The 21,866-nt window shown below is 42.4% G+C and overlaps 1 protein-coding gene across 1 annotated transcript in view; it reads right to left on the reverse strand.

Moving 5' to 3' along the window:
* The window catches only part of LOC124798416 (murinoglobulin-1-like), a 288,271-nt gene that overhangs the window by 129,407 nt on the left and 136,998 nt on the right, over positions 1–21,866 (reverse strand). Inside the window, exons 16-17 of the mRNA XM_047261813.1 lie at positions 20,460–20,688; positions 16,366–16,571 (exon numbers count right to left, since the gene is read on the reverse strand). Of these exons, the coding sequence (XP_047117769.1) occupies positions 16,366–16,571; positions 20,460–20,688 (435 nt within the window). The remainder of the gene's footprint in view (positions 1–16,365; positions 16,572–20,459; positions 20,689–21,866) is intronic.

A 21,866-nucleotide genomic window follows, 5' to 3' on the forward strand; every position in this document is an offset into this window, starting at 1 on the left:
AACGGAGAAAAATTTTCGCCTAACTCTCATTCAGAACATGTTCTATCATATGCAGTCTATTATTTGGTTCTTGTTGATCATTATCAAAGAAAGCAGTAGTGTAAGTAACAACAAATAGCAGTCTCTTGCCATTGTTTCGCTAATGAGACGATTCCTCTCTCTCTCTTCTTTTTTAATTCTAAGCGGCGGTAGCGCGCACAAAAGCAAGCCATGCCGCGAGCGGCGACAGGCCGTAAACATGCACTATCAGAATGCGACAAACAATGCATGACACAGTACAGTTTCAGCTTAGAGTAACGTAAACACCTATAACAAAGAAAACAGCACTTATCAGATCAAAGCAAAATAAGCAATTGATTCAAACCAGACGAAGCACGTGAAAAAGGAAGGGTACCCGTATAAATACGGACGGAGCACCTGACGCATAGCAATGGCTACCTGGTAAAGCTTAACTGCTAAGCTTACGACTCGAACCAAACTACTGTAGCTCTATCGTCATTCATTTGACCTAAATTGTGTCTTATATTACAATGGACCAACTTTGTTTTGATTTGGGGGTGCGGCCTAAAACTTTACTTTCCCCTTGAATTTCAAGTCTCAAATTTCTGGTGCGGCTTAGATTCGGGAAATTTTTTTTCCTTTATTTCGAGTCTCATTTTTCAGGTGCGGCTTAGATTCGAGTGCGGCTTAGATTCGAGTAAATACGGTAGTCTCTGTTTCTTGCAAATTTTCTTCACAGTGACTATAAAATGAAAGGTCCCTCCCATTATGAGCTGTTTTCCTGCATACATATCCATCCAGTGCATGGTCAACTATTCTTTTAAACTTGAGTCAAAGTTCCTCTACATGCTCCCGCCCTGTATTGAAAGTTTCAAATTCCTCATTTAGACATAAGACTACTGGTTTTTTATGTACTTTATTGAACATGTATATCTTTCTCCTTGTTTTAGCTGTCCTTTGTAGCCGGTTGGGGTGGCCGAGCGGTTCTAGGCGGGACAGTCTGGAACCGCGTGACCACTACAGTTGCAGGTTCGAATCCTGCCTCGGGCATAGATGAGTGTGATGTCCTTAGGTTAGTTAGGTTTAAGTAGTTCTAGGGGACTGATGACCTATGAAGTTAAGTCCCATAGTGCTCAGAGCCATTTGAAGCATTTTTGTCCTTTGTACTTTGGTAATCACTGTTGCCGCAACTGTGTCATAGTCTCTGATACCAGTTTCGATGTGGACATGCTCAAAGAGGTCATCTCTATTCGTTGCCATTAGATCTAGTACATTTCCATCATGAGTGGGTTTCTGAACTATCTGGTCTAGGTAGTTTTCAGTGAAAGCAATTTGTAATGTTAAGCAGGATGCCTCAACACATGCACCACTAACAAAATCATAATTTTTCCCAACTGACTGTTGAATGATTAAAGTCTCTTCTGATGATAACAGTATGACTGAGGAACTTACATAGAAGTGAGCTGATGTTTTCTCTAAAATTTTCGATTACATCAGGAGGTGAGTCTGGTGGGCGATAGGCGGATCCAGTAACCATGTTATGCACAACCCTAATACTGAGTACTTCCCTAAAAAATTTCACATGCAGCTTCAATTTCTATGTCAGTGGATTTGAATTTATTGTCTACTGCAACATACACACCACCTTCATTTTCTATTAACCTGTTGTTGTTGTTGTTGTTGTTGTTGTTGTTGTCTTCAGTCCTGAGACTGGTTTGATGCAGCTCTCCACGCTACTCTATCCTGTGCAAGCTTCTTTATCTCCCAGCACCTACCGCAACCTACATCCTTCTGAATCTGCTTAGTGTATTCATCTCTTGGACTCCCTCTACGATTTTTACCCTCCACACTGCCCTCTCATACTAAATTGGTGATCCCTTGATGCCTCAGAACATTACCTACCAACTGATCCCTTCTTCTAGTCAGGTTGTGCCACAAACTTCTCTTCTCCCCAATGCCATTCAGTACTTCCTCATTAGTTACATGATCTACCCATCTAGTCTTCAGCATTCTTCTGTAGCACCACATTTCAAAAGCTTCTATTCCCTTCTTGTCCAAACTATTTATCGTCCATGTTTCACTTCCATACATGGCTACACTCAATACAAATACTTTCAGAAATGACTTCCTGACACTTAAATCTATACTCGATGTTAACAAATTTCTCTTCTTCAGAAACGCTTTCCTTGCCATTGCCAGTCTACATTTTATATCCTCTCTACTTCGACCACCATCAGTTATCTTGCTCCCCAAATAGCAAAACTCCTTTACTACTTTAAGTGTCTCATTTCCTAATCTAATTCCCTCAGCATCACCCGACTTAATTCGACTACATTACATTATCCTCGTTTTGCTTTTGTTGATGTTCATCTTATATCCTCCTTTCAAGACACTATCCATTCCGTTCAACTGCTCTTCCAAGTCCTTTGCTGTCTCTGACAGAATTACAATGTCTTCGATGAACCTCAAAGTTTTTATTTCTTCTCCATGGATTTTAATACCTACTCCGAATTTTTCTTTTGTTTCCTTCACTGTTTGCTCAATATACAGATTGAATAGCATTGGGGAGAGACTACAACCCGGTCTCACTCCCTTCCCAACCACTGCTTTCCTTTCATGTCCCTCGACTCTTATAACTGCCATCTGGTTTCTCTACAAATTATAAATAGCCTTTCGCTCCCTGTATTTTACCCCTGCCACCTTCAGAATTTGAAAGAGAGTATTCCAGTCAACATTGTCAAAAGCTTTCTCTAAGTCTACAAATGCTAGAAATGTAGGTTTACCCTTCCTTAATCTAGCTTCTAAGATAAGTTGTCGGGTCAGTATTGCCTCAGGTGTTCCAACATTTCTACGGAATCCAAACTGATCTACCCCGAGGTCAGCTTCTACTAGTTTTTCCATTCGTCTGTAAAGAATTCGCATTAGTATTTGCAGCTGTGACTTACTAAACTGATAGTTTGGTAATTTTCACATCTGTCAACACATGCTTTCTTTGGGATTGGAGTTATTATATTCTCCTTGAAGTCTGAGGGTATTTCGCCTGTCTCATACACCTTGCTCACCAGATGGTAGAATTTTGTCAGGACTGGCTCTCCCAAGGCCATCAGTAGTTCTAATGGAATGTTTTCTACTCCGGGGGCCTTGTTTCGACTCAGGTCTTTCAGTGCTCTGTCAAACTCTTCACGCAGTATTGTATCTCCCATTTCATCTTCATCTACATCCTCTCCCATTTCCATAATATTGTCCTCAAGTAGATCACCCTTGTATAGACCCTCTATATACTCCTTCCACCTTTCTGCTTTCCCTTCTTTGCTTAGAACTGGGTTTCCATCTGAGCTCTTGATGTTCATGCAAGTGGTTCTCTTATCTCCAAAGGTCTCTCTAATTTTCCTGTAGGCAGTATCTATCTTACCACTCATGAGATAAGCCTCTACATCCTTACATTTGTCCTCTAGCCATCCCTGCTTAGCCATTTTGCACTTCATGTCGATCTCATTTTTGAGACGTTTGTATTCCTTCTTGCCTGCTTCATTTACTGCATTTTTATATTTTCTCCTTTCATCAATTAAATTCAATATTTCTTCTGTTACCCAAGGATTTCTATTAGCCCTCGTCTTTTTACCGACTTGATCCTCTGCTACCTTCACTACTTCATCCCTCAAAGCTACCCATTCTTCTTCTGTATTTCTTTCCCCCATTCCTGTCAATTGTTCCCTTATGCTCTCCCTGAAAATCTGTACAACCTCTGGTTTAGTCAGTTTATCCAGGTCCCATCTCCTTAAATTCCCACCTTTTTGCAGTTTCTTCAGTTTTAATCTACAGGTCATAACCAACAGATTGTGGTCAAAGTCCACATCTGCCCCTGGAAATGTCTTACAATTTAGAACCTGGTTCCTAAATCTCTGTCTTACCATTATATAATCTATCTGAAACCGGTCAGTATCTCCAGGCTTCTTCCATGTATACAGCCTTCTTCTATTAACCTATCCTTTCAATATATGCTTAAATTTTCTGCAGTCAATTTCAGGTTTCAACCAGCTTTTTGTACCTAGTATTAAGTGAGCTTCACTACTTTTCATGGGCACTTCAAACTCTGGCACTTTGTTGTGAATAATTCGGCAGTTAACCACTAGAATTTTAATATTTTCACCTGTTGGAGGCATATCTTTCAGTCTTACATTGATACTTCTGGATTTTCTACAGCTATAATAATCTGGACTGGATGGGGAGTCACCTAAGGTACAAAACTCTTGTGTGCACCCCACACACATTCATCTACCTGGGTAGCAACCTACAATGTGTGGCGCACACCTGACCTATTTAGGGGGACCCTACAGTCCTCAACCCTAAGGTGCAAATCCAGGAAGTCCCAGCTCACCTTGTCATAGAACCTTTGAAGTCTCTGTTTCAGACCTTCCATTCAACTCAGAACCAGGGAGCCACATCAGTTATGTGAACAACACTGCAAATTATGAGCTTTGTTGAAACTCCATGAGCAAGGTTGTTTTTGTCAGCCTTCTCTGCCAGTTGCCAGAATGATCCAAGTATGACCTTGGAGCCTAGATGGCAGGCATCATTTGTTCGAACATATGACACAATCTACAGTTGGTTGCATCCCGTTCCTTTAATGGCTGCTGGTATCGCCTTTTCAAAATTTTGAATGATGCATACTGAGTGCATCTGGTGTCCTTTCCTGTCCCTTGCTACCATGTTCCCAGGGGGTACCATCATTTGCCACACATTTGAACTGCCAATGACTAACAGGTCCACACCCTTTTCTGTTTACCTCCTCTTGACACTGCAGAAAAAAGGTTTCAGCAAAACAGGTGAAGTGAGTGTCACTGGCTCAGTTTCAGTTTCAGTGAAAGGAACCTCCTCGAACTTGTTGGTTAGGGGGTTTGGTATAACACTCTGAGTCTCCGTGGTCCCCCTCCAACCTGTACAGGACCCTAGTTTTACAACTGAAAGGCCATTCACAGTCAAATACGTGAGAAATGACAAATGCTGTACTTCCTGCAGAATAGACAGGATCCACAGGAGATGATAGTACTTCTGGTACCCTTGGTACTGGTACCAGAGGTACACAACTCTCAGGATTTCTTCCAAAAACTACTAGTAAAGTCATTTCCTTTCCTGTTCCACTTGCACATAGAATGAGGGGAAAAACCACTCCCTATATGACTCCATACAAGCCCTAATTTCTCGTATCTTATCTTCAAGGTCCTTACGTGCAATGTATTTTGAAGGCAAAAGAATCGATCTGCAGTCAGCTTCAAATGCCATTTCCCTACATTTTCTCAAAAAGAACATTGTCTTCCCTCCAGGAATTCCTATTGGGTTTCTGAAGCATCTCCATAACACTTGTGTGTTGTTTGAACCTACCAGTAACAAATCTAGCTGTTCCTCTGAAATGCTCTGATGTCTTCCTTTAAAATGACCTGGTATAGATCCCAAACACTCAAACAGTACTCAAGAATAGGTCGCACTATTGTCCTACATGTGGCCTCCTCTGCAGATGAAACACGCATTCCTAGAATTCTCCCAATAAATCGAAACTGATCATTTGCCTTTCCTCCTACAATCTTCACATGCTTGTTCCATTTCATATTGCTTTGCAACATCACACCCAGATATTTAAACAAAGTGACTGTGGCAAGCAGGATACTACTAACACCGTATCTGAACACTATGGGTTTGTTATTCCTACTCATCCACATTAACTTACATTTTTCTACATTTAGAGCTAGTTGCCATTCATCACACCTACTAGAAATTTTGTCTATGTCATCTTCTATCTTCCTTACGTCACTCAACTTCAACACCTTACCATACACCACAGCATCATCAGCAAACAACTGCAGATTGCTGCCCATCCTGTTGGCCTGACCATTTATGTAGACAGAGAACAAAAGCGGTCCCATCATATTTTTTTACTTGAAAAATGGAATAAAGTGTAGCACAGAATTTGAAATGTTGACTATGGCTTTCGCCAAATCTAATATAAAACAAAAGCTTACAAGTGGTATAAATGCTTCAAAGAAAGACAAGAAGAAGAAGAAGGCAACGGCTGCCCTGGATGCCCTAGCACATCAATTACTGATGAGAATGTGGAAAAAGAAAGAGAATGATCCTGGAAATCATCGAATCACCACTGGACACATTGCTGATGATGTTGACATATCATTTGGCTCATGGCAAGGAATTTTTTCAGATGTTTTGGCCATGAAACGTGTAGCAGCAAAGATTGTTCCGAAATTGTTGAATTTCAATCAAACACAACATTGGGTAGACATCTTTCAGGAACTGCTGAATGAAGTTGACAATGATCCAGAACTTCTAAGGAAAGTTATAACAGGTGACAAAACATGACATTGAAACCGAGGTCCAATCATCCCAATAGAGACTGCTTGAAGAGCCAAGACTCAACAAAATTCAACATATTCGATCACATGTGAAGGTTCTTCTCACTGATTTCTTCAATTACACTTGGATAGTGCATCATGAGTTTCTGTCTTATGGCTGTACAGTCAATAAGGAACACTACCAGGAAGTTATGCACTGTTTGCATGAAGCAATCCAAAGAAAACGACCAGAACTGTGGATGTGGCAAAACCATTCACGAAAATTACATCCCAGCATAATTTAGCACAATTGATGAGATAAACATAATTACTGAAGGAGCTGAAGACCATAAAGAAAAACTGAGTTCCAAGTGCTTCCAAAAGTGGAAAAAGTGCTGGCACAAGTGTATTATATCTGAGGGGGACTGCTTTGAAGGGGACAAAGTTGATGTTGTTGAATAAATAAAGATTCTTTAAGAAAAACAAAAATACCTCTTACTTTCTGATCATGCCTCGTACAAAGAGGACATCACATGGCAGGGCCAGTTTCCAGCAGGCACCAAATAGTTACAACTAAGTGCAGGTAACAGGGACAATATCCTGCTTCCACCTGCTCTCAGACCAAAACTATCATTGATATTTATGTGGCTATACCAGTTGCAGCTATGCTATCATTTTCAGCCGCCTGTGGTATGAGTCTTGGCCTGGTTGCATCCTTATACAAGGATAATGTGAACATGAAATGTTAAGTGTTAATACAAACCAATGTGCTTAAGTGATAAATGAATATTTTGTGATGTTTCAAGCAGACGTGGATGAGTTAAACATCCAAATTGAAACCACCATAGAATAGGAATGGTTCCTTTATAGACATGGGTTCCTATTCAAAATATTATGTACTTGTAGAAGTTTGTAATTGGAATTTCTGAATACTGTGTGTATCAAGTGACATACATGCAAAGCTCCTACAAGTAGATGTTGTGTGTGTCTTCTACAAGGAGACTCACATGTATGTCACTTGACATATAAGGATGCAGCCAGGCCAAGACATACCACGGGCCACTGAAAATCTTAATGACTACTACTGTATAGCCACAGAAATATTAATTTGAAATTTGACTCTGACTGTTAAAGTTACTTAGTTAGTTTCATATTCCATGGATGATTCACATGATGGGTTGTAATGATATGAAAAAAGTCATTTTACATACACATCACAATGAAATTTTAAATATGGCTATATGCTGAACATTTATAAAGGATGTTTCTTTAGCTATCAACAGATGTAAGACAGTAATTCCCAACACCACTTTTTAAACATAATAATAATAATAATAATAGAAATTCTTCTGCAGAATAGAAAGAGTTGCCAAGGGGATACGTTTTCAGTTTGTTTTCGAATTTCCCTTTGATATGTGTCAGACATTTTATATCCCTGGTAAGTTATCAAAAATTTTTGTTCAGCATTGTGCATCCTTTTTTTGCTAAAGGTAACCTTAATGTGGTGTAATGAATGTCATTTTTCCTTCTGGTATTGCAATTATATACATCACTGTTCCTTTTGAACTGCAGTGGAGTATTTACAACAAACCTCACAAGAGGGTAAATATACTGTGAAGCAATAGTCAGAGCATCCAACTCTTTAAACGGATGGTTACAAGATGATCGTTGGTGTGAACCACATATTACTATTAAAGCAGTTTTTGAGTAATGAAGACTTTCTTTTGTAAAGATGAGTTACCCCAGAACGTTATTCCATTCAACATTATTGAATGAAAATATGCAAAACATGTCAGCTTACTGATTCGTTTCTCCCCAAGATTTGCAATGATCCTAAGTACAAATGTGGTTGAACAAAGTTGTTTATGTGCTTTTTCCAGTTTAAATTTTCATCAGTATGAACACCTAAGAATTTTTAGTTTTCCACCCCATTTATTATTTCCTCACCATGTGTTACTTTATCATTGGTGTAGTGCCCCTGCAGAAATCAATATGTTGTGTCTTTTCTAAAATTGGGGTGAGACCATTTGCAAAAATCCAGTAAATGATACTTTTAAGAACAATGCTTACTATTTGTTTTGTTTCTGTGTGTATACTTGGATTGAGTCATCTGTGAAAAGAGGTGATTCTGATTGTCGTATATTAGACGAAGGATCATTTACATACATGAGGAACAACAGTGAACCTAAGATTTGGTCTTGGGGAAGCCCATATGTGATTTCTCCCCAGTCAGAATAATGTCCTCAGACTACATTAGTTGAATTACCAAATACAACTTTCTGCATTCTTTTGGTTAGATATGACAGTATCCACTGGATGGCTATACCATCAGTTCTGTGGTGTCACCGCCAGACACCACACTTGCTAGGTGGTAGCTTTAAATCGGCCGCGGTCCCTTAGTACATGTCGGACCCGTGTGTCGCCACTGTGTGATCGCAGACCGAGCGCCACCACAAGGCAGGTCTCAAGATACGGACTAGCACTCGCCCCAGTTGTACAACGACTTTGCTAGCGACTACACTGACGAAGGCTTTCTCTCATTTGCCGAGAGACAGTTAGAATAGCCTTCAGCTAAGTCAATGGCTACGACCTAGCAAGGCGCCATTAGCCTTACATAGTTTGATAGTATCTTATGAAATGTCTCATCAAGAACGATGTATACAACAAGGAAAAATTAAAAGTTAAGTATTCCAGCAGCTACATACTTTTCTTTATAACATTAATAAGTATCCTGTTTCAGACCTCTATCTAGCCTACTTGAGATTACGCGTGCCTTTCGGCTACTTCAGTGTGGCGTAGCTGTCTTGTTACACCACAACAAATGATGACGAGGATTAACAGCGGATTTCGCGTTTGAATTGCTCTACTTTCTGGCGACGTACAAACCGCCTTCTTTCTCTTTGATTGATTTACTTGTGTCATGGCTTCGCCACAATCTCCCGATGTACTGTCCGAATTTTATCGCTTGCAGAATCAGCAGACGCAGGCGTTATTGGATGCCCTTGGACAGCTCATCCACTGTCAACGTGCCATTCAAACCGATGCGGCAGCCGCTGCTTCACCGCTACTGCAGCCACAACATACAGTTGCACCGCTGTTTCTCAAATTTGACCCAACCCACGAGACATGGACCGAGTGGTCACGCCAATTTGGATTTCATCTCGCCGCCTACAGAATTCAAGGTAACGAGCGGCAGCCTCATTTATTGGCGTGTCTAGGGGTGCAAACGTACCGTGTGATAGTGAAATTATTTCCCCGACGCGACGTAGCAACTCTGTCCTACGAAGAAATTTTGTCGGCATTGGATGCCTATTTCAAAGAAACAGTTAATGTAGTTGCAAAAAGGTATGCTTTCTTTCGTACAAAACGTACGGCCGGTCAAACTAATAGGGAGTGGGTAGCAACATTGCAAGGCCTTACAAGGGATTGTGCTTTTGAGTGTGAATGTGGACTCCCTTATTCAGATACAATGGTACGTGATGCAATTGCACAGAACGTTTCTGATGTTCGTATACGGGAGCAAATTTTGAAACTCGTTAATCCCTCCCTTCAACAAGTGATAGACATTTTAGATAGACAAGACACGCTTGACTTTGCTCTGGAATCATTTGCAACTTTGCCAGCCGTGTGTAACATTAACTGGCCCGCCGGGCACACTGCGCGGCCCGGTAAACTGCCCTCGCGCACGTCCGCGCAGCTGCCGCCACTCTCTAAACCAGGTGTGCCGCACCAGCATACAGCTGCAGTGAAATCATGCCCGCGGTGTGCTACTAGACATTCGCGTGACAATTGCCCGTCACGCCAAGCTATTTGTTTTTTCTGTAATAAGAAAGGACATGTTCAAAGTGTTTGCCAGAAAAAGCTCAGATCAGACAAACACAACCATTCCAGGCCCTTTGCTTCACGCCAGAATCGAACCAAGAATACTCAGGCTCGTGAACCTTCGCCCATGGACATTCATGTAGTTAATTCCACTTCGCCCAGTGCCACTCTTTCTAACAGTGACTGTGTTCGTCCCACAAATACTGTGCGTCGACGTCGCCGGAAATCACGTCAATTAGCAAGTGTTGCTGTACCTGTATCAGTTCAAATTGCACGAGACAGTCGCTCTTGTCGTCAGCAGGACAATAAACTTTTTGTAGATTTGGACTTTAATGGCATGGTCATACCATTCCAGCTCGATACCGGAGCTGCAGTTTCATTGCTCAATCACGACACGTACAAACAACTGGGCAAACCTCCGTTGCGTGCCGCAACTGTTAAGCTCACTACATATTCAGGACAGCCGATCCCTGTGTTAGGACAGTGCACTCTTCTTGCAACATACAAGGGACAAACAAAACTTGTGTCATTTTACGTTCTTCGTTCTTCTACTGCAGTGAACTTGTTTGGTTTAGATTTATTTCAGTTGTTTAACTTGTCTATAGTAAATCAGGTCCTATCAGTGAATCAGACTGTGCCTTCAGACAGTGTTTCTCGTCTATGTGAAGAATTTGCAGACATATTTGCACCGGGCCTTGGTTGCACTAAGAACTATGAAGCACATTTGGAACTGAAAGTAAACGCGCAACCGAAATTTTTCAGAGCGCGCAATGTTCCCCACGCATTGCGTGATGAGGTCGCATGAACATTACACAATTTAGAATCACAAGGTGTGATTGAATGTGCGCAATGCCTCTATTTCAGCTCCGCTTCATCGCTTACGCCGTACAGGTGTTCCGTTTGTCTGGACGACGGAATGCGAACGCGCCTTTCGCCAGTTGAAATCGGCGTTGCTTTCAAATACTTGCCTAACGCCATTCGATCCCCAGAAACCCCTTTTGTTGATGGTAGATGCATCGGATTTCGGGATCGGTGCTGTGCTTGCGCACAAAGATGGATCGCATGATCGCCCTATTGCCTTTGTGTCAAAATTGCTCTCATCTGCGCAAAGAAATTATTCACAGATAGAGAAAGAAGCTTTGGCTCTCGTGTTTGGTGTTACTAAGTTCCATGATTTCTTGTATGGTCGTCACTTTACCATCATCACAGGCCACAAACCTTTGACATCGCTTTTTCATCCGAACAAGCCTGTACCTCCGCGTACAGCGCAGAAATTCATTCGCTGGTCTATTTTCCTCTCGCAGTACCGCTACGATATCTTGTATCGGTCCACTGCTAAGCACGGAAACGCCGATGCGTTGTCTCGTTTGCCTGTTGCTGAGGATAGAGCATTCGATTCTTCCGAACTTGCTTGCATGTTCATTGATTCGGAAACCGATGAAGTGGTCAAATCGTTTCCGATTGATTTTCGTCATGTAGCTACAGCCACAGCTGCTGACCCTGTCCTTGCTACCGTTTTGCATTTTGTTACTAAGCAATGGCCTTTGTCAAAGTCTCGGATCGAGGATCCGTTGGTTCGCCGATTTTTTGCTCACCGGGAGAGACTTTTTGTACGACGTGGTGTTTTGTTGTTGCGTTCTGATAATCATCAGTCCCGAGTCGTGGTCCCACGTTTGTTACAGTCCTCTGTTTTACGGCTTCTTCACCAAGGACATTGGGGTTTAGTGCGAACGAAACAACTTGCTCGTCAGCACTGTACTTGGTTCGGAATCGATGCTGCGATTACGAATATGTGTTCTTCTTGCATGGCGTGTGCCGAACAACAATCCGCACCGCCGCGGAAAGTCTTTGCATGGCCAAAAGCCACTTCCCCTTGGCAACGCTTGCACATCGATTTTGCTGGTCCATTCTGGAATGCTCGATGGTTGGTTCTGGTAGATGCCTTCAGTAATTTTCCTTTTGTTGTCCGGATGTCTTCCACGACGTCCTCTGCCACCATCCAAGCGTTGTCTGCTATCTTTTGCATTGAATGTCTTCCGCAGGCTATTGTTTCCGACAATGGCCCACAATTCATGTCCGCAGAATTTAAGTCATTCTGCCAGGCCAATGGTATTCAACATCTGACATCCGCGCCGTTTTCGCCTCAGTCAAACAGTGCCGCTGAACGATTGGTCCGGACTTTCAAGTCACAGATGTTGAAGTTGAAAGAGTCGCATTCTCGGGAGGACGCGTTTTTGCTCTTTTTGTCATCGTATCGCTCTCAGCCCCGAGATGGTCGATCGCCGGCTGAGTTGCTCCACGGTCGTCCTCATCAAACCTTGATGTCTTAGCTGCATCCGCCGCATCAGGTTCCAGTGCAGCGGCAGACTTTTGCTTTTGCTCCAGGCGACGTTGTATTCTATCGCAACTATCGAGGTTCACGGCGTTGGCTCGCAGGGTGCATTCTTCGCTGCCTCGGCCGCGCGATGTATTTGGTTTTGTGGGCCTCTGGTGAGGTGCGTCGGCATCTCAATCAGCTGCGCCTCTGTCGTCGCACAGGTTCTGCCGCTCCCCGTCTGCTTTCAGCGACAGTGCCGTCCGGTCAGCGCCCTGGGGACCCATCTGCTGGCTCGCCTCATCCCCAGGTGTTACCGACGATGCCTTCCATTTTGCCCCATGGCGACGCGCCGCCACAGCCGCCGCCGCCGCCGCCGCCGCCAGTCCTCCAGCCGGCGCCGCCCGCATTCAACGCTTCGCTGCAGCCGCCAAGCGCCTCCCTGGGTCACGCGCCGCCGATCGCTTCCCGTGACCAGCTGTCCTCCGCCATGGAACTCTTGCCCGCTCCGGACCACATGGCGTCTTCGCGCGTCGGATACCCCGACGCAATGGAGGTCGACCCTTCGGCCCCTCCTGTCTCTTTACGGGTGCATACACCGCATGTTGACGTGCACCCTGGACTAGGTTTTAAGGCGTTTCCTAGCTCCCCTCGGACCGAATGGCCGGGTGCGGGTGGCACAGCCACGCCTGTTGTTAGGCTCCCCACCTCATCGCATACGTCAACATGGGATCCTCCCCACGGCGGGTGGAAGCCTTATAACACGACCGTTCGCCGATTTGCGGGGGAGGAATGTGGTGTCACCGCCAGACACCACACTTGCTAGGTGGTAGCTTTAAATCGGCCGCGGTCCCTTAGTACATGTCGGACCCGCATGTCGCCACTGTGTGATCGCAGACCGAGCGCCACCACAAGGCAGGTCTCAAGATACGGAATAGCACTCGCCCCAGTTGTACGACGACTTTGCTAGCGACTACACTGATGAAGCCTTTCTCTCATTTGCCAAGAGACAGTTAGAATAGCCTTCAGCTAAGTCAATGGCTACGACCTAGCAAGGCGCCATTAGCCTTACATAGTTTGATAGTATCTTATGAAATGTCTCATCAAGAACGATGTATACAACAAGGAAAAATTAAAAGTTAAGTATTCCAGCAGCTACATACTTTTCTTTATAACATTAATAAGTATCCTGTTTCAGACCTCTATCTAGCCTACTTGAGATTACGCATGCCTTTCGGCTACTTCAGCGTGGCGTAGCTGTCTTGTTACGCCACAACAAGTTCCATAATACTCAATTTATCTAGGAGAGTATTATGATTCACACAGTCAAATGTTTTAGATAATGCACCAAAAATATCACTTAGTGCTATTTTATTATTTAATGGTTGTACAATTTGGTGAGTGAACATGTAAATAGCATTCTCAGTACAACAACTCTTCTGGACTCCAACCTGTGATTTTCTGAGGATGTTATTGTTGTTCAGGTGAGATACTATTCTAGATACATCACTTTCTCAAAAAATTTGTAAAATGGTATCAGTGATGAAACAGGTTAGTAGTTGTTCATATCACTCTTATTACCTTTCTTATGTTGGAATATGACAATGCCATACTTCAGTCTCTCCAGAAAAATGCCTTGAGTTAGTGATGCATTACATATTTCAGATAAGACATGACTTATAATATGGAAACAAATTTTTAGTGCTCCATTGACAACACCATCAAACCAGACGAGTTTTTATTTTTGAGAGAATGTATAATATTATTAGTTTCAGAAGGAGAAGCTGGTGAAACATTCATTTGACTGAATTCTACACTCCTGGAAATTGAAATAAGAACACCGTGAATTCATTGTCCCAGGAAGGGGAAACTTTATTGACACATTCCTGGGGTCAGATACAGCACATGATCACACTGACAGAACCACAGGCACATAGACACAGGCAAGAGAGCATGCACAATGTCGGCACTAGTACAGTGTATATCCACCTTTCGCAGCAATGCAGGCTGCTATTCTCCCATGGAGACGATCGTAGAGATGCTGGATGTAGTCCTGTGGAACGGCTTGCCATGCCATTTCCACCTGGCGCCTCAGTTGGACCAGCGTTCATGCTGGACGTGCAGACCGCGTGAGACGACGCTTCATCCAGTCCCAAACATGTTCAATGGGGGACAGATCCGGAGATCTTGCTGGCCAGGGTAGTTGACTTACACCTTCTAGAGCACGTTGGGTGGCACGGGATACATGCGGACGTGCATTGTCCTGTTGGAACAGCAAGTTCCCTTGCCGGTCCAGGAATGGTAGAACGATGGGTTCGATGACGGTTTGGATGTACCGTGCACTATTCAGTGTCCCCTCGACGATCACCAGTAGTGTACGGCCAGTGTAGGAGATCGCTACCCACACCATGATGCCGGGTGTTGGCCCTGTGTGCCTCGGTCGTATGCAGTCCTGATTGTGGCGCTCACCTGCACGGTGCCAAACACGCATACGACCATCATTGGCACCAAGGCAGAAGCGACTCTCATCGCTGAAGACGACACGTCTCCATTCGTCCCTCCATTCACGCCTGTCGCGACACCAGTGGAGGCGGGCTGCACGATGTTGGGGCATTAGCGGAAGACGGCCTAACGGTGTGCGGGACCGTAGCCCAGCTTCATGGAGACGGTTGCGAATGGTCCTCGCCGATACCCCAGGAGTAACAGTGTCCCTAATTTGCTGGGAAGTGGCGGTGCGGTCCCCTACGGCACTGCATAGGATCCTACGGTCTTGGCGTGCATCCGTGCGTCGTTGCGGTCCGGTCCCAGGTCGACGGGCACGTGCACCTTCTGCCGACCACTGGCGACAACATCGATGTACTGTGGAGACCTCACGCCCCACGTGTTGAGCAATTCGGCGGTACGTCCACCCGGCCTCCCGCATGCCCACTATACGCCCTCGCTCAAAGTCCGTCAACTGCACATACGGTTCACGTCCACGCTGTCGCAGCATGCTACCAGTGTTAAAGACTGCGATGGAGCTCCGTATGCCACGGCAAACTGGCTGACACTGACGGTGGCGGTGCACAAATGCTGCGCAGCTAGCGCCATTCGACGGCCAACACCGTGGTTCCTGGTGTGTCCGCTGTGCCGTGCGTGTGATCATTGCTTGTACAGCCCTCTCGCAGTGTCCGGAGCAAGTATGGTGGGTCTGACACACCGGTGTCAATGTGTTCTTTTTTCCATTTCCAGGAGTGTATGAGTGTTTCTTTTTCAACATACTGCTGTGATTGTTCTCTCGAACTATTTGTCCCAGTACTTTCTACTATACTTAAGAAATGATTATTAAATATATTTGCTACCTATGACTCATTATTTATGGCCCTTCCATTCATCTCATTAGTGATGTTATCCTGTTCTGTGGCTGATTGTGCTCTATCTCTTTTCACTACATTCCATACAGCCTTAAGTCTGTTGTCATAATTACTGATTTCTGACATAATACATATGTTCCTTGATATTTAATAACATTTCTTAGTAATTTTGAACAGTTTTTGCAATAAGCAACGACTACAGAATCTCTACCTCTTTTTACCACAGATAAGTTTCCCTTTTCCTTTCACAAGATATTTTAATCCCTCTAGTGGCCCACAGTCTTTTATAAGGATGTTTAATGTTCTCTCTGATTAGTTTATGTGGAATGCTGTTTTCAAATAATGATATGAATTTATCATGGAAGAGACTAAATTTTATATTAGTGTGGCATTCATTGTAAATTTCATCCCTAGTCATCTATTGTAAACTGTTCTCAAAGACATTTGTCCTGGAGTCACTAATTATTGTAACTTATTTCCACTGAGGAAATGTGTAACCTGGTAGTAAAAGAAAAACTGCTTGTTGCTCGATTACCTTCTGTTGAACAAGAATTCTGGTCCACACATTTCTGGATATGTGGGATCTGTTTCCGCAGTGACTGTAATATTTAGATAGCCAATATTACTTGCTCGAATCCGATATTCATGTGTGAAAGTGCTACGTGCATTTATACAAGAACCAGTCAGTGAACTATTGGATAATAACTCAACATCATTGGTATGAGAGACCTGCAGTTTTATCTGGAAACAAAAAGATCTTATTTTAATGGTTAATGGGGAAGCAACACATTATTATTCATTTTATGCAGTACAGAACCAAATATTTTCATTAAGATTAATATTTTCATAAAAAATTGTGGTAAGATTGAATCAAATATAGAAATGTAAAGGAGCAAAGTAGTAATGTCATATGCTTCATTTGTTAATAATATTAAGAGTAAGAAATAGTAATAAAATTGAAAGACAGATGAAGAGAATTAATCAAAGTCAGAAAGTTATGAAAATTTAACATTGCACATTAAACTCAAAAAATCGCAAAGAAGTTCCCAAATAGAAATCAATCATATATCCAACTCCTACAGAGACTATGGCATATAAAAGTGTTTCACCATTATGTTGCAATTACATATGTTATCCAGGGAAAGAAATAAACATAATTACAACAATAACATTAATAATAATAATAATAATTATTATTATTATTACTAAAAAATAAAAATTACAAGATTAAGAAAAGCAGAAATGGTACTGGTACTGCATGCTAAACCTTTTATGTAAATGGAACTAATAGTGCTGGATTTCTTAAGGGTATTTTGTAAAAGACACCACTGTAAGTGAAGTCATCTCCAGAATTATACTACAAGTTCAGCCATTGCAACCTGTAACACTGCTAGGCAGCTCTTACAGGTCTCCACCTGATGACCACACAACTGCCACAGACTGCTATAAGCAGCTGTATCAGCATTATGCCACCCTGTTTTGGCTCCAGTAGATTGGTAAGACCATCATTCAGCAACCAGCAGTTTTACTGAAATCAAAGATGACACTTCACCAATGGAATAAGGTGATTATGTGATACCTGAAAAGTATACACAAAAAGCCCGGGTCAGGGCATGCACGATGTGCTATCCAAAATTTTCAGGACTGTTGCTGCCATCTGTTGAAAACATTACCTTTGGACTAACGGTCGCCATCACCCTCGAAGTAGTTCCCATCCACACGTACACACCGGTCCCAGCACTTCTGCCACTGGTCAAACATTTTCTGGAAGTCTTGTTCTTTGAGGGTGTTTATCACTGCCAGCGATGCTTCTTGAATCCTTTCTAGAGTGTTGAACCAACGGCCTTTCAAGTTGAGTTTCAGTTTTGGGAATAGCGCCAAGTTTCAAGGTGCCAAATCTGGGTGGGGTACACCCGCTGCATTGTTTTTTTTTTCCAAAAAGGTACTGGTGACCAAGGATGTGTGACAGGGTGCATTGTTGTAATGCAGCAGCCAGTTCCCTTGACGCCAAAGTTTGGGCCATTGTCGCCGCATGTTTTCACGGAGCCATCGCAAAACATCACTGTTTGGTAGGGTGGGATGAATTCTTTGTGCACAATTCCCTTGGTATGAAAGAAAATAATGATCATGCTCTTCGCTTTGGTCTTCACCTGTCTCACTTTTTTGGGTCTTGGAGAGCCACTCAAACACAAGCGTACAGCTCATGCTCTGTCCCCCAAACACTTGTTGAATCATTGCAACGGTCTCTGTAGCACATTTCCCAAGATTTGCACAGAATTTTATTCAAATGCACTGTTCTGTTTGTGGATCCATCATAAAATTACCACACACCAAACACAGAGTATTACAGAAATCACTGTGGACACGCAACACATCCTCCCAGCTGAATGCCACTCCACACACTGACTCATCAGATATGCAGCTCTTGGCACCTACTGGTGCAAAGATCTACTACTCCTACTTTCCAGATGGCAGCACCAGTCCTCAAGATTTTGGATTCCACCTCATATGAATACCACATGCCCAGCAAGAAAAGGCCATTGAATTGGGAACCACTGAAAAGTTGGCTACTACCAACGAGCCTGAGAAACCACCATTGGTCAGTTACCATCTGCTGGGGCTGTCATCAACATCAGTCAACATCAATCAACAAGAAAGATTCCCATACAGTCGTGCATCTAGCAATGTTGGGGCCTGAGGGTCGAACTAGGAGCTTACTAGCCACTGCCCGCTTAGCAACTGCTGTCGGCTGATGCTACCAGCTTGAACTGGGGACCCTGTTTGTCCTCTGGATTATACCACCTTTACTGGCAGCCACTCCTGGGCAGGCCATCACTAACATCCACCCATTGTGTGCCATGAGATATGTCTGCATTGTCAGCATTGATTTAGTGTCAGTTGCTGGAGGGCTACTTGTCCAGCAAGAAAGCTTCACTCCAAGACATGCTGTGGTCAGAATCATAACTGCACACCACTGCCCATGACATGGGTTCAGTGTCCATCCTATCTGCTGGACATGGGCCATAAGTAATGCTGTACTCTGTACAAGATTAATAAAGGAATCTTTTTTGCCACATGAAAATTGCCTCATTTGCTTCTGCTCCCCACTAGTAAACACACACACACACACACACACACACACACACACACACACACACACACACACACACACTCACACAGACACACACATTGCATAATACAGCTGACTCCATTGCAAAACATGACATTAGATAGAAGGACTCCTGGCTTTTGAAACCACAGTTTTCCTCTACAGGAAGGAGAGAGATGTTGAGGTCTTGATTGATGGAGGTTGGACAGGGCACAGGCCATGGAGAGAGGGTAGGTGTGGGGGACGGGGTGTCAGATCGCTAAGAATCCAGGCTAAGAGAGGATCACTTTGTAATAAGAAACTAGGAGGTCAAAGAGAGACTGCTTTAGTCAAAGATGGTAGATGTTCGAGAAAAAAATGAAATCTTCTTTAAACTTTTGACAAAATTAGCTGCAAATTGTTTATTTCTTGTTGATTAAATAAATTTATGACAAGTTTATTTCAGGATATGTGCCATTATCAATTGTTCATCAGATGAGTGACATACATAAAGTATTGGAATTTAAGTTGTTAACACAGGTCACTTATTGCCTTTATTTAGAAATTTTGTGCTGCTTTTTGACAGCTGTAAAATGACAGATTGTTCCCATGATGTTTCATGTTTTTCATACAATCTGAAAGCAAATAACAGATCATTCTAATGATGCTTTATGTTTTTCATAAACATACAGCATTATTGGAACAATCTGTCATTTTGCAACTGTCAGAAAATAACAAAACATTTCTATAGAAAGGAAATGTGAGACCTATGTTAACAACATAGTACATAAAAAATTTATGGATCCCACTTTACCTAGACAAAGTAAACATGTGAATATGTTAACAACATAGAACATGAAAGAACTTATGTTCCAAAATTATTTGTGGACATCACTCCGTCTAGATGACCAGCTGATAATGGCACATATTCCAAAACAAGCTTGTCACAAACTTACGTAAGCAGCAAAAAATAAACAGTTTCCTACTAATTTTGTCAAAAGTATAAAGAAGATGTCATATTATGATGTTGTACAAGCTGCAGACCCAGAAGATAAGTTATAAAATGAAAAGTAAAAATGGATTATTAAACAAAATCAATAACATTCATAACAAGCTATAAATATAGTCTCAAACGATGGGAAATCCAGGATGGATTGTAACAATATTATGCAAGGAATAGTTGCTACTTACCATATAGTGGAGACACCGAGTCACAGATAGGCACAAAAAAAAAAAAAAAAAAAAAAAAAAAAAAAAAAAAAAAAAAAAAAAAAAAAAAAACTGTCACAAAATAAGCTAGACACACACACACACACACACACACACACACACACAACCACAGTCTCTGGCAGCTGAAGCCAGACTACTAGTCTGGCTGCAGCTGCCAGCGACTATGGTCATTTGTGTGTGTGTGTGTCTATCTGCGACTCAGCATCTCTGTCGTATAGTGAGTAGCAACTACCCTTTTCATAATATTGTCATAAATATATTGTGCAAGATTTAGAATGTAGGCAAAATAAAAGAGCCAAGAGTATACTTACTGGAATGCTATATGAAAGGAAGTTGAAAAGAACGACTTTGAGAACTACTATCTCACCACGTTTAGCAGAGTAAGGTACGATATAATCAAGAAAAAATGGCTGGAAGGTAGTAATATTTGTTGTTGGAGCAACTCCAATTCCTTTGTCAGGAGAAAGACAAACAACATTGCTGGTCCACTCAGTGATGGTATGAGGAAGTTGCCGCTTAACAGACCGAACACCATCATTCCTGCAATACGAGAATATACAAATGTAATTAAGTATTAGTTCTACATATACAAAGCCAAATAACATGTATTTTCATTCAAGTACATTACTACAAAAACAACTGTTAAAAATTATTTAAATAAGAAATCATCCTAGTGGTTTTGTTTGTTGTTCATGTTCCAATTCGCCCATCATGTATCTTGTTCATTCCATTCAGTTTTCTACAATTTTGTCAAACTTCCTGTTTTTGTCTCTCTTTTGTATCAGAGCTTATGTCAGAACTTCTCACGTTACCTGCTTCCAAATTTGCTTTATATAACACATACAATACGTACTGCACATAACCACATAAGCAAAGTTCTGTTTTATATTTTCCATCTAACCTCAAGCCTTGCAAAAGATGGCAGGAATAGGGAAACAGTCCATGCAGTGATTGGTACTTGGTAAGCATGGTGGCTGTGTGGCCACTTTATGTAACAGGCGAAATGTGGCATATTAACAGTGATCTCTAATATCAGAGATCACTGTGTGTAAGTTATCCAGCCAAAGACATTACAAGATGATGTCATCACCCAAAGTAGTATGAAACTTTGCAAAGTCATGTCTAGGCAGAAATGAACTATACACAAACATTATCCTTGAATAAAAACAATGAACATTATGGAAAAAAATAGTCGCCTGGTTCTCCAAAATAGCTGCATTTTTGGCACTTCTCATTAAAAATAGCCACAATAGTCACCTTTGCTAAAAAATAGTTGCAAATAGTGGCATTTTAGTAGCCTGTGGCAGCCCTGTGACATCTTTAATCTGGACTAAAACGTCAAAGTAATTTCTCCTAGCCCCATATAAGTTCCTAACCCTGCATAGAAAATTTTTGCTTGTGAATTTTTTGTGGCTATGACAATACTTGAACAATTTGAAATGAAAATCATGAGGCACATGCAATAGACAGTCATGTGTGCAGAGAGCTGCTTTCATTGAGAAAAATTGCACAATAGTTCATACTGATCTTTGGCCGGACATGGCTGCTTGTCCTGTTCCAGAGGTTGCCCCTCAGTCTGCAAGATCCGGGCGGTCGCAGAGGATGGGCTTACTGGTAGATCGGAGCTCCAACGTTAGGCGCGTAATGGGGCCCTTAGGGATATAGCAGCAAGAGAGGGGAAGAAAACCAATGTGCACTCTGTGTGTGTACCGGGGGGA

Source organism: Schistocerca piceifrons, chromosome 5 (assembly GCF_021461385.2).
Source record: "Schistocerca piceifrons isolate TAMUIC-IGC-003096 chromosome 5, iqSchPice1.1, whole genome shotgun sequence".
Classification (NCBI taxonomy): Eukaryota; Metazoa; Arthropoda; class Insecta; order Orthoptera; family Acrididae; genus Schistocerca; species Schistocerca piceifrons.